The sequence below is a fragment of the Malaclemys terrapin genome, chromosome 8, assembly GCF_027887155.1.
Source record: "Malaclemys terrapin pileata isolate rMalTer1 chromosome 8, rMalTer1.hap1, whole genome shotgun sequence".
In the NCBI taxonomy this organism is placed as follows: Eukaryota; Metazoa; Chordata; order Testudines; family Emydidae; genus Malaclemys; species Malaclemys terrapin.
The window spans coordinates 15,183,624-15,196,242 of NC_071512.1; the positions used below are offsets into that span (position 1 = coordinate 15,183,624).

At 38.5% G+C, this 12,619-nt stretch overlaps 1 protein-coding gene across 2 annotated transcripts in view; it reads right to left on the reverse strand.

Moving 5' to 3' along the window:
* Positions 1–12,619, reverse strand: part of KIF3A (kinesin family member 3A) — a 42,085-nt gene that overhangs the window by 12,265 nt on the left and 17,201 nt on the right. For both annotated transcript variants that reach the window (XM_054036976.1, XM_054036975.1), the window contains exons 8-11: positions 12,131–12,305; positions 9,608–9,709; positions 1,548–1,704; positions 357–537 (exon numbers count right to left, since the gene is read on the reverse strand). In XM_054036976.1, coding sequence (XP_053892951.1) covers positions 357–537; positions 1,548–1,704; positions 9,608–9,709; positions 12,131–12,305 — 615 coding nt within the window. The remainder of the gene's footprint in view (positions 1–356; positions 538–1,547; positions 1,705–9,607; positions 9,710–12,130; positions 12,306–12,619) is intronic.

Below are 12,619 nucleotides of genomic sequence, written 5' to 3' on the forward strand. Positions count from 1 at the left end.
GCGGGGGACGGGTGGGGGCGAGATTTATATTAAAGTGAAATAAAAATAGGAGAAGCAGTTTGATCCCCACTGCAAGTGTAATGGGGATTGCTGTGGTGAACGAGGAGGTCACGTTTGGGGGGAAGCCCAGGGCTGGGGCAGCAGGGAGTGCGGGGGAAAGAGAGCCCAGGGCTGGGGCGGCAGGGAGGGCACGGGGGGGGGGGGGGGGGGGGAGAGCCCAGGGGAGCAGCCAAAAATTTTTTTGCTTGGGGAGGCAAAAATCCTAGAGCTGGCCCTGGAGAGAGGCAATGGAAGGTGAGCACAATCAGTCCTGTCTGTTAAAATCATCAGCACTACAATAAGAAAGCTGATCAAACCTCTTTTTCCTCAAGCTCTTTGCGAAGCTGCTCGGCTCTTTTCCTTCGCTCTTCGAGCTCCATGTTAGATTCCTCTAGAAGTTTCTCCTGCTCCTCAGCTTTTGCCAGCAAGTCCACACCTCCCACAATCACCTTCTTCTCCAGAGCTGATAACTTCTCCAGCAGTGACTGGTGTTCCTGTCTGATATGAGAGAGAGACAAGGAGTGGAAGACCACGTATTCCAGGCTCTCTCTAGTGGTGGGGCCTGGCCTGAACAATGGGCCTGGCCTGTGGGCGGGAGGGGGCCTGAACACTCATCTTACTTTTGAAATTGTAAGAATAAGAAAATACAACTCACTGGAAAGAGTTGCAGCTAAAGTCAAACAGGGCAGCTGACACTGAACAGTCTCTCCTGCTGCAAATCCTCCCTTTCACTGGGGGCTGCTGGGGCACCAAGATCAGGGAGACTGTCTCCTCCTCTACTTTCAGTGCTCCCTCTGCTGGGGCCCAGGCAGCATGGAGACCCAGGAGGAGAGAGAATAAGCGGTGGCAGCAGCAGCTGATTACCTCAGGGTCTTGGTGGCAGGGAGAGGAGAAAATACTCACAAATGGAGGCCAAGGGAAGACAAGCGGGGATCATGGAGGCTTAACACGCAAGTCCATTACCTCTCCAGCCCTTGTCCCACCAGCCATGTGCCTCATCCACCTGCTTGCCTTATGCTCTGCCCTGAGGCCCTGTGAAACTCACAGGTCACTTTTCAGCTCCAGCCTGGATCAGTCTTTCCACATCAAGATAAGTTCTGTGCCCAGAATCAAGCACTTCAATCTCATTAAACTGTATGGCAGTAAAGGCTGTTATGATGCTTCTTAGTATTTGACTACTTCATTAGCAGTCAATATATACAGGAGCTTGTCCAGCTTTTTCAAATTTGGATGCTTTTTTTTTTTTAAGCTCTCTATATGGCTGGCTGAAATTTTGAAAAACAATTTTAAAAAATGCAGGTTTTTTTTTTTAAATTGGATTTTCTGACCAGCTCTAATCTACACAGGAAACTCATTTGCTTTAATGGCAGGACATGAGAGCATTCATTTTGTGAATCACTGATTTAATCAACCAATTCATTTTAATTTCCACCAGTCACATCCCCAATTAGATCGGATTACTGAATTGTAAAAAAAAAAAAAAAATGTTCTTATGATGAAATACTAACTGGGCTTTGAGCAGATCTTTCTCTCTCTTCTCCAGTTCAGCCCTGGCTTTGTTTCTCTCTTCCTCTTCCATGTCAAGCTTGGTTTCAAGTGCTTTTCTCTCTTCGTCAATCTTGGCTTGCATCTCTACCATTTTATCAGGGGAAACTTTCTTCTTGCCTTTGAAAAGATTCAGATTAAGTATGAATTATTTGAGGGCAAAAATAAAACTCTTATTACAGTGAAGATTTCTATCTTGTCATCAGATTTCAAATTAACAGTGATTTCCAACAAAAGTTAAATAAAAAGATTTCAATGGCAATATATAGTTCTGCTGTATCTCTGCAGCTACTGGAGTTTATAATAGTACTATTCAGTGTTAATGGATATTTAATAGATGCTGGTGATGCTTCCCAATTCTGTCAGGAAACCAGCTTGATTCACATCACTGTCCAACACAGGCAACTTTTATACCAAAGGTTTTAGTGTAGCTTTGTTATTAAGACCATGACTTCAACAAAGCCATGCAGTAGCACTTTGGAAATTGGGCAAGAAGAAAAATAGTAATTGACTTATATGAAGAGTTATGTGCACACTCGATTAGTTCCATCTTGGAGATATAGTGACATTTACATTTGCTATTTATTGCCGCTGGACACACAGAAATATTATGCTAATGTTAGTGTATTGTACTAAAATCAAATGTAAAAAAAGAATAAAACCCTTGTGAAAGACTGCCATCTTAAAAAGAGCCAGAAGTTTGAAACCTAAATTTCTTTAAAGGGATAATGAAAAGTTAGTCTGCACAGTTCAATCCAGAGTTTATTTTGTAAGCTAACTTTAGCATCTAATTATAAAGAGAAGTGATTACACTTTAATGTTTCTTTTTGTAGTCGGTTAGAAGAGTTGAGTTCTAAAGCCAAGTTCAAAATTCCACTTTCCAAAAATTTACACAAAGAAATTTTCTCCAAGGTACCCTTCTGTATTGCATTCCCTATGGAGTGTCACTGCGAAAGTTAGCAGTAAGATCTTATAAGACTGTATTGTCCACAGTGAAGAACTACAATGTGCAGAGAAATGCAGAAGAGCCCTATTAGATAACAGCAGATAAGGGATGGACAACAGCTTATGGACTCAGATTGCCTTTGTAGCAGTGTCTATTCAGAGATTCTGGGGTGGTGGGATTTGTGATGGTCTATAAGGTAGTACTTTCAAGATTTGGCCACTGGTAAAAAATAAAAACCAAACCAATTTTTTACACCTACACCTCTGTGATTACGATGGAAGTAACTTGAGCAGCTAACTGGTATTCAGCCGGAGTTCCGTAACCCTAAAAGGTCATCTGCAAATAATTCAGAATTCTAGAAGAAGGAGAATGGCTCCTATAAATCATCCTCCAAATCTCAGAAATCAACGTTAGTTGAAAAATAACTTTGGATTGCGAAGATCTTAATTCCAATAGTGCACAATATATCAATGCATGTGAACATGAACAGGTTTCAGATTAATTGCACGAGTGGTGGCAGAGAGGATAGCAAGATACCAAGCTAATTTAGATTTCTAGAACATTTATTGTGTGGAAAATACCATTTACCTTGTTTTGATCTTTCCCAGACACATTCTAACAAAATCTAGACAAAAAAAACCTAACTTAAATGTATGAAAATCCAATAGCAACAATTTACCACCACTGCAGGGGGGAAAAAAAAAAACAAGAAAAAACCCCATAAAATACCCTGCCAAACATTATTGTTCAGTAAAAGGCTGTCCTCTGCGCGCGCGCACACACAACTTTCGTAAAGACACTGAAATGTCACCTTATTTATTTTTAAATTAGGGCTGTCAAGCGATTAAAAAAATGAATCTGTTAAACAATAATAGAATACTATTTATTTAAATATTTTTGGATGTTTTCTACATTTTCAAATATATTGATTTCAATTACACAGAATACAAAGTGTACAGTGCTCACTTTATATTTATTTTTGATTACAAGTATTTGCACCGTAAAAAAACAAAAGAAATAGTATTTTTCAATTCATCCAATACAAGTACTGTAGTGTAATCTCCATCATGAAAGTTGAAGTTACGAATGTAGAACTATGTACATAAAACTGCATTCAAAAATAAAACAATGTAAAATTTTAGACCTGCAAGTCGACTTGGTCCTACTTCTTATTTAGCCAGTCGCTAAGACAAAGAAGTTTGTTTACATTTGCAGGAGATAATGCTGCCCGCTTCTTGTTTACAATGTCACCTGAAAGTAAGAACAGACATTTGCATGGCACTGTTGTAGCTGGCGCCGCGAGGTAATTACGTGCTAGATACGCTAAAGATTCATATGTCCCTTCATGCTTCAATCACCATTCCACTGGACATATGTCCATGCTGAGGACGGGTTCTGCTCAATACCAATCCAAAGCAGTGCAGACCAATGCATGTTCATTTTCATCATCCGAGTCAGATCTCACCAGCAGAAGGTTGATTTTCTTTTTTGGTGGTTCTCTAGTTTCCGCATCGGAGTGTTGCTCTTTTAAGACTTCTGAAAGCATGCTCCACACCTTGTCCCTCTAAGATTTTGGAAAGCACTTCAGATTCTTAAACCTTGGGTCAGTTAGAAATCTCACATTGGTACCTTCTTTGCATTTTGTGAAATCTACAGTGAAAGTGTTCTTAAAATGAACATGCGCTGGGTCATCATCCGAGACGGCTATAACATGAAATACATGGCAAAATGCGGGTAAAACAGAGCAGAGGACATACAATTCTCCCGCAAGGAGTTCCGTCACAAATTTAATTAACGCTTTTTTTTTTTAAACAAGCGTCATCAGCATGGAACCATGTCCTCTGGAATGGTGGCCGAAGCATGAAGGGCCATACGATTGCTTAGCATATCTGGCACGTAAATACCTTGCAACGCCAGCTACAAAAGTGCCATGCAAATGCCTATTCTCACTTTCTGGTGAAGAAAGAAAGAAGAGGGCAGCATTATCGCTTGTAAATGTAAGCAAACTTGCTTAGCGATTGGCTGAACAAGTAGGACTGAGAGGAGTTTGTAGGCTCTGAAGTTTTACACGGTTTTGTTTTTGAGTGCAGTTATGTAACAAAAAAAAAAATCTACATTTGTAAGTTGCACTTTCACGACAGAGATTGCATTACAGTATTTGTATGAGGTGAACTGAAAAATACAATTTCTTTTATCATTTTTACAGTGCAAATATTTGTAATCTAAAAATAATATACACTTTGATTTCAATTACAACAAGAATACAATGTATTTGAAAATGTAGAAAAACATCCAAAATATTTAATAAATTTCAATTGGTACTCTATTGTTTAACAGTGCAATTAAAACTGCGATTAATTTTTTTAATCACGATTAACTTTTTTTAGTTAATCGCGTGAGTTAACTGCAATTAATCAACAGCCCTACTTCAAATATACACACACACCAGAAATGGGGGGGGGGGGGGAAATTATGTAGGTATCTGGGTGTAGTATATAATTTCGTGGCAGGATATGTGACAATAATTCAGGAATACGACAATTAAAATAATTTGGTTTAGATTCCATTTGCTTCTCCTGTTGGCCAGATGGTAAGAAGCAGTAACATGTAGGTTCACAGCTCCAGTATTTTGGTTGACCAATATGCTTTAGAAGTTTGAGCTTTCTGTGAAATTCTATATAGAGAAATCTTTAAGCAAAAAGGTCAGGGACAGGTGAATGAAGGATCCTTACCTGTCAAAACACATTCTTAGGTCTTCTCAATTTTAAAGAGTGAAAGTTAGATTGAGCAGCAAGACCCTTTACAAGCTCTGTATCTGTACTATATCAATCACAAATCAATCACACCAACCTGCTTGATCTTGCATTAAGAGGAAGTAGTAAGCAAATCGCAGATAGGCAGATAGGCAGCATATGCATAAAAAAGGGAGGAAAAAGAAAAACATTACTGCTTGATTGTTTTGTGATAAAGATCATCAGTATCAGTAAAAGGATTAATGTAAATCTGCATCTACAGACAGAAAAAAAAATCAGCAGAATAATCATTGAGAAATAAGAAGCCATTAAAGCAAATATTTGCGTTATGATTTTATGGTTGGCCAGAGTACATTTTCTGAACCAAAGGATATAGATATATATATATTTTTTTGAGTATTCAGATTAATCTTCAACCCATTCTTGCATTCTCCTATTCAGTTCAATATAATGCAGAGTCTATATATGACATTACGAGCCTGCCGCAAAGATCATGCCCTAAGAAACATCCAAGAGGGCATCTACCACCCTAATGTAAGACAGAGTTATGTTTTCAAGGTAGCCAATTTTTTTTTACATTACCTGTAAAACCTTAGCACACAGAAAGAAAGCTTGCTTTGCATTTTAGCGAGATTTCCAAGTCAATTATTTGTTTTATATGACCAACTGCACATACGGGATTTCAACACAAGATTTCTATGTTCAATTAAACAGTATATTAGTAGGTTAATTTGCAGTAACTGATGCTTCCATGGAGGTATATGGCCAATTTTGGTTATTCAAGCAGGTGTGATCAGAATGAAACGGGGGGGGGGGGGGGGGGGGGGGGAGAAAAAAAAAAAAAGGATAATGCAGAAGGAAGACAACATGCAAAAGATCGACACAACATATGAGGACAACTACTATTTTGACTGTAGAACAAGTAGTGTTCATTCTACCACTGACGGCCTGAGCCAACTTCCACCATAGTAAATCGGAGTCTCTTCACCTACTGATAGGACGTGGAGTGGTCCCCAAGTAAGTATTTCAGTGGACAACTTGCCATTAAGTGAATTGCCCACATCCAAATATTCTGGTTAAAAGCAAGTTTGGAAAAGCAAATGCACTTCAATGCCTCCAATAATATAAACCACTAGAGGGTTTGTACATTTCAACCCTTCTTGACTGTGACAAGTAAATGGGATTTTGTATTTTACTACTGGTGGAAAAATGTTAATACCACCAATAAATGAACAGTTTAGAAACTAAGGAGCTCTCCCTTTTAGACATAACTAGATATCAACACCTTGAACTATCAGCCTCTCTCTGCCTAAGAAAGGGGAAAAGCGTGACTCAGGCTTGCAGAAGTAAGCTACAAACTAGTATTAGAAAGTTCCACCAACCTGGAATTAGGGCTTTTAAAGAGTATTTTGAGTAAAACAGCCATCACTAATTAATTAATTCTAGTGTTTATAAGGGGACCAAAAGCCCTGCCTAGAGCCAGGGGCAACTAAGCTAATAGTTTCTTCATCCAGACTATTGGCCCCTTCTCTGAACAAAGAATGACAATGATGCCCAAGCAAATGATGATTTAGAGAGACATGGATATCTTTCCACAATAGACAAGTCACTTTTACTTGCCACCCTTAAAGATCTGAGGACTGTGAATTAATCAAATACTATCTAGCCCCCTTTCCAGATTATAAATCTAAAGTAGGATTTTGATTGTTGCACTGATTTGTTCACTGCCAATGTCTTAATAGAGAAGGAAGCCAATGAAACAAAAACTGGAATTGGATTTTCCATCCTATTTCCCCCTCTCTTTACAGTTAGCTTGAACAAAGCACTAACTTGCCTTACATAGTCTCAAGCATTAAGCTAAGTTGCATGTTGAACAATTGTTTAAAGCTTGGAAGCAGCAAAAGAAAAGCATGCTTTAGCCAATTTATAAATCCACATTTTTCTCTTAAATAAAAAAGTGGCAGGGAGCAGTGTGGCATTTACAAAATGGAGTGCACAGGTTATGGAAAGGCCAAAGCTTTGTTAAATGACTTAAGAGCTCCCACTCACTAGTGAAGGACTTATCCAGAGGTTTCTCTATGACAGAGCATGTGGAGTCTGAACTACTGCTGCTGCTACTGCCTGGAAAACAAAGAAGTAAGACCCACGGAAAACCCAGGAAAGAAGAAACAAGAATATGAAGAAACACGCAGCTAAAAATTAGTTCCAAAGGAAAGAAATCCAAAGAAACCCAGAAGAACCAGCAAATTGGTTTGAAAAGGCAAAGTAATACTTATGTTTGGAAGCATTTGCTTGGATCCCTCTTAGATTCAGTCCTATAGAGCCACCATTTCATACTCCAAAATGTATGCTACAGAACAACCATATTTCAGCAAACAACCATCCTGACCATGTCTAACCCAATATGCCTAGATATTTTATTTGTTGTAATTGCTCAAAATGGAAAGTGACCCACATGCCTATTTTCACTTTCATTCTACAGACTATGAAAATTATGCACCATTCATTATGTTATCAGATACGTGAATCCAAACAGGATTTGTCCTATAAAGGGCCATAATACCTGCCTGCAAAGGGGCAGTTACTAAAAAGAAGCCTGTTGCTCAGTTCACTAAGGTAACCAAATCTGAAGAGAACACTTGAATCTACTAGTTTAAAGCACCAACATAAGTAGTGGTGGTCAGCTTTCTTGCCACAAGAAATGACCCTAGCACAAGAGAAAAGAGCTAGGCTATAGACCTATTAAACAATGGTATATGCAATGAATTTCTAGAATCAATTAATCTTAATTGACAGGAGATTCTCAGCACCATACAATCCTCTGAACTGGCATATGTTGAAGATTTATAATGCTTAGCAATGAAGGGCATATTACTTCACTTTGAGCTAAATTCTGAACTCAGATAACCTTCTGGATTTGCACCAGTTAACTTGAGAGCAGAACTTCAGTACAATTACAGAAATTATCTCTGGGGGTGAAGACCAATTATAACAATTCTACTTTTTGCCCTTGTGGGCTAACAATCTACTATGAACATCAAGTAGAGTACATGTAGATATAATATCATCCAACCAATTGAAAACATGTGAAAAAAACAGAAAGGCAACTTGTGGATTTTTAAAAACACACCAGGTAACCATGCTCACAGCACTAGCAGCAATTTGATTGAACACGACGAACAGCTGTAACATGAACATTACCCATCAAAAACAATCCCATATAAGCTTGAAAGGAATTGTTTAAAACAGACATCATATTGTAGATTTAATATAATTATGTTGCAATACTGATAATCAATAATGTGACCGAGGCCTCATTAAACATCAACAATGAAACAGATTGTAGAGAAAGCTGCAGAATTTAGGCTCAGGAAAGAGTTCTGGGAGTTCACTGTGGCAAGATGCAGTTTTTACATTTGGGTAAACTTTTAACATAAAAAGGTTAGTTAAAACTGGCATTTGAGCTTGGGGCCCCTCTGAAGAAAACAGACAATTTGTGACACCAATGAGAGTGAAGTCAAATATAACAGATTCCTTCCAGTGTTAAGTCTGGAATTCTGTTTAAATGCATTCTACTCTTCGGACAGGAAAGAAGTCTGAGCTCTAAAATAGTTTAGCAAACAGGATGAATTTAGCTTGTAATATTAGAGCCCAGGCCTACAGTCTCTTCTCCCAGCAAAGAGAAGTCAATGGAAGTTCCTTCATCTCTTCCAAATACACAGCAGGCTTTTATTAGACAAGGCCACTAAGTTTCCTGGGTTTTTTTTTAGAAACTGATCCGTCTCCCTGGGGCAGACTGTTGGACTCTCCCCCCTAGGATTGCCAACCCTCCAGGATTGTCCTGGAGTCTCCAGGATTCAAAGATTAATCTTTAATTAAAGATTATGTCACGTGATGAAACCTTCAGGATAAGTCCAAGCAAAATTGGCAACCCTACTCCCTCCCCACAACTCCATATCCCAGAGGCAGTTCTGTTGTGTGTGTTTGCTATCAATCTCACAGACATGCACACAGTAACAAACCATACGCGGCCACCCTGCTGTAATCAGGGAACCACCACGTAAGAGAAAGTTACTACAAGCAAAACTACCCAAGTGGAAGCAGATGCTATATAAAGGTATAGCAGTCTAGCTAGACTGACTGCTTCAAATGGCATAGTTTCTACAGGAGGCATGATAATTGCAGCGGCCACTACAACTTTACTACAGTCTCAGTTAAAGTTCATACTTATGCAAAGTTGCAAACTGATTCCTTTATGCAAAGATATTTCTGGATACTTCTCGACGACAAAGGAAGAGAGAATTGGAGCATGCTGACACCTTACCCCTTCGTTTTTTACGCTTTTCCCCATCCTCTCCAAGCTCCCCATCTTCTTCTTCATCTTCATCTTCAGAACCACTGATATCAGAGCCAGATATCTCTTCCCCTAAAACACAAATATATGTTTCCAAGGCATTCTCTTTCACAGCAGATCACATAATTAATTGTAACAGTAGCATTTTATCTACCTTCAATTTTATCTGCACAGTGTCTTGGCAGTAGGGACTAAATGACTGTACAGGCAATGCAGATTTGGGGGTGATCTGGGTTTTTCCATTTGTTTACTTATGTAATAGGTACATGTTTCTTTTTCAGTGTATAAAAACAGATAAATATGAAACCAGCAATCTCAGTAAGGCTGAGTGTCCAGTTCCAAAATACGCTGACATACCAAAATTCCACCTGTAATTATGTATTTCAGAAAGTTTGCAATTGGACTCTAATATTGCAGTGTTTGTAAAGCACGAGTGCTAAGCATTATTACGCTACGATTCTTCAATGAGGTATTATTTTACTTCTAAACACTTTAGATGAAATTTGAAATACAGAGAAAAATGGCTACTGTTAGGATAGAGATATTCAAGCCTGTCTGTAAAGGCCTGTACTTTAAGAATTTAGGTATATGTTTATTACTTAGCTAGTTATAGAGGTAGAAAAGAAAGAATCTGTTTAAGGGCCTTCTCTCACTGTGACAGTCTGAGGCACTGTTTAGTCATACTGAAATAAGGCAATCTGGGGCTGTTAGGAAGGTGGTTCGATCTATCACCTCCAGAGAAAGGAAAAAGCCTAGAAGATGTAAAAGAAAATTTAGTTTGCTAGTTTTCTGTCTGGTAAGAACTCACTTATTAATAGACACAGCTGGGAAACCCTTATGTCTTTATAGATGTAGTTGTGAAATCCTCACTTCTGTATTGTTTTGTATGTTTATTTGCATGTCTCTGTCTGGTTCTGTGATTGTTTCTGTCTGCTGTATAATTAATTTTGCAAGGTGTAAACTAATTAAGGTGGTGAGATATAATTGGTTAGCTAATCACGTTACACTATGTTAGGATTGGTTAGGTAAATTTTAGTAGAATGATTGGTTAAGGTATAGCTATGAATATTACTATATAAATTAGGGGCAAACAGGAAGTAAGTTGGGATTCGAAAATAAGGAAAAAGGAACTTGGATTTAAGCTTGCTGGAAGTTCACCCCAATAAACATCGAATTGTTTGCACCTTCAGACTTTGGGTATTGTTGCTTTCTGTTCATGCAAGAAGGACCAGGGAAGTGGGAGAGTGAAGGAATAAGCTCTCTAACAGCTACTGTGTTCATTAGGAATAAATATTTACACTTTAAGCATTATGCCATATAAAATGTTTTTTTTAAATGTCCAGAGTGTCTCAATTGTTTTCTGAAAAGAGGGCTCTCTTGTAATCACAGTATGCTTTTGTGTTTTTAATTATTCAACTTGAATTTGAAAACAAAGTCTGTCAGAACTCTTGCACTTAATAACATTTTAAAGTTCAGAAGAGTAGCACAGCTGCATCCTTACATCCATGAGTTTCAGTGTTTGTTTCTCAGCCGTACGCTTTAATCAGACTTCCATTTGCAAGGCATTTATTCTGCAGTGCGGGGCTCAAAATTAGCAAAGGGACTCAACAGGGATTGAAATAATGAGTTAAGAACAGGGGGTGGGAACACTGCTGTACTTTCCATGTCTCTCTCAGATTGAAAAGATTTCCAAGTGGAAATCTCCTTCTCTGTGCCTTCTCCCTTATCCACAGTCGGTAGGATACTCATGTGGCCGTATAAACCAATGGAAACATAGCCTGAGGGAGCAGAACTATATGCTGCCAAGGACCCCACCTAGGAAGAGGCTGATTCTCATTTGTGGGATGTGCAGGGTTCAGTTGCTCACAGAGCCTGTGGAACCATATGGTTTTGTAGCTTTACACCCTTATTCTTTATAAAGAGACTTAAAAGCCACCTCCACAAGTTCAGTTTGAGAGTTTCAGAGGCACTTGTTTCCTTCCCACGCACTTTTTTCGGCTAGAAGGAGAAGATTTAACCCTTTGTCATTTTGCTTTTTAAAACCCCAATTTGCACTTGTCCCCAGCCTGACATCTATTTGTCATTAAAGTAACATGAATGAGACTTTTAAAATTAGTACATTTCAATTATATATAGGTCACATCCAAACCTAAACCAAAGAGAAAAGAAATGATGAAGTCTGCTATCTTATGTTAGCTCTAAATACCATCTAGTGGACAAATCCAATACTTAACTAAAGAAAAGCTCTAACTTGCATTCAGCATAGAATTACATGCATGCCATCTATTTCTATTTATGGGTGATCTTTGGGTTTCTTTTCTTTACTGGATACGAATATAACTAAAATTCATATTTAAAAGCATGGGAACTTCAGATGTTATTCCAAAACTCCTGAAAAGCATACCATGGTAAGTCTTTAAAAAGGAGACGTGTCATACAGGAACAGAATAACCTAAAGGTACAGAGAACATTATTAGGAACAAGGGAAGTTACCTTCCTCCAGCTTTTTTTTAAGTTCTTCAATTTCTTTTTGAAACTGACGGAGCAAGGCATCCTTGGGATCTTCATTAATTCTGGCCTTATTCTTGATATTTTTGGCACGGTTGGCATATCTTAGTGTGCTGATAGTCTCATCATAATTATAGTCTGCCGGACCAATATTTGCACACTGTTACATACAAAAAAAGGAGTTACTTGTGTATATGGGATTTAGCAGCATGTAAAAGATTTAATGACACAAATACAAGTAATTGCAAGAATTACTGTAGTTTTCTGCCTGCAAACTGTACTTTTTTGCTGCCTCCAGATTATGAACTAAGCCCTGCCTGGGGATGCACAAGCACAGCTTCCATTTGACCCTATATGTGTGGGTACTCTTGTGCTGGTCTATAGCCTCCCATGTCCATGAAGTGATAATTTTATATTCAGATAAAGGTAAGGCTAAAAGCTGTACAGTATGAGAGTATGTTAACAGGACTGTTG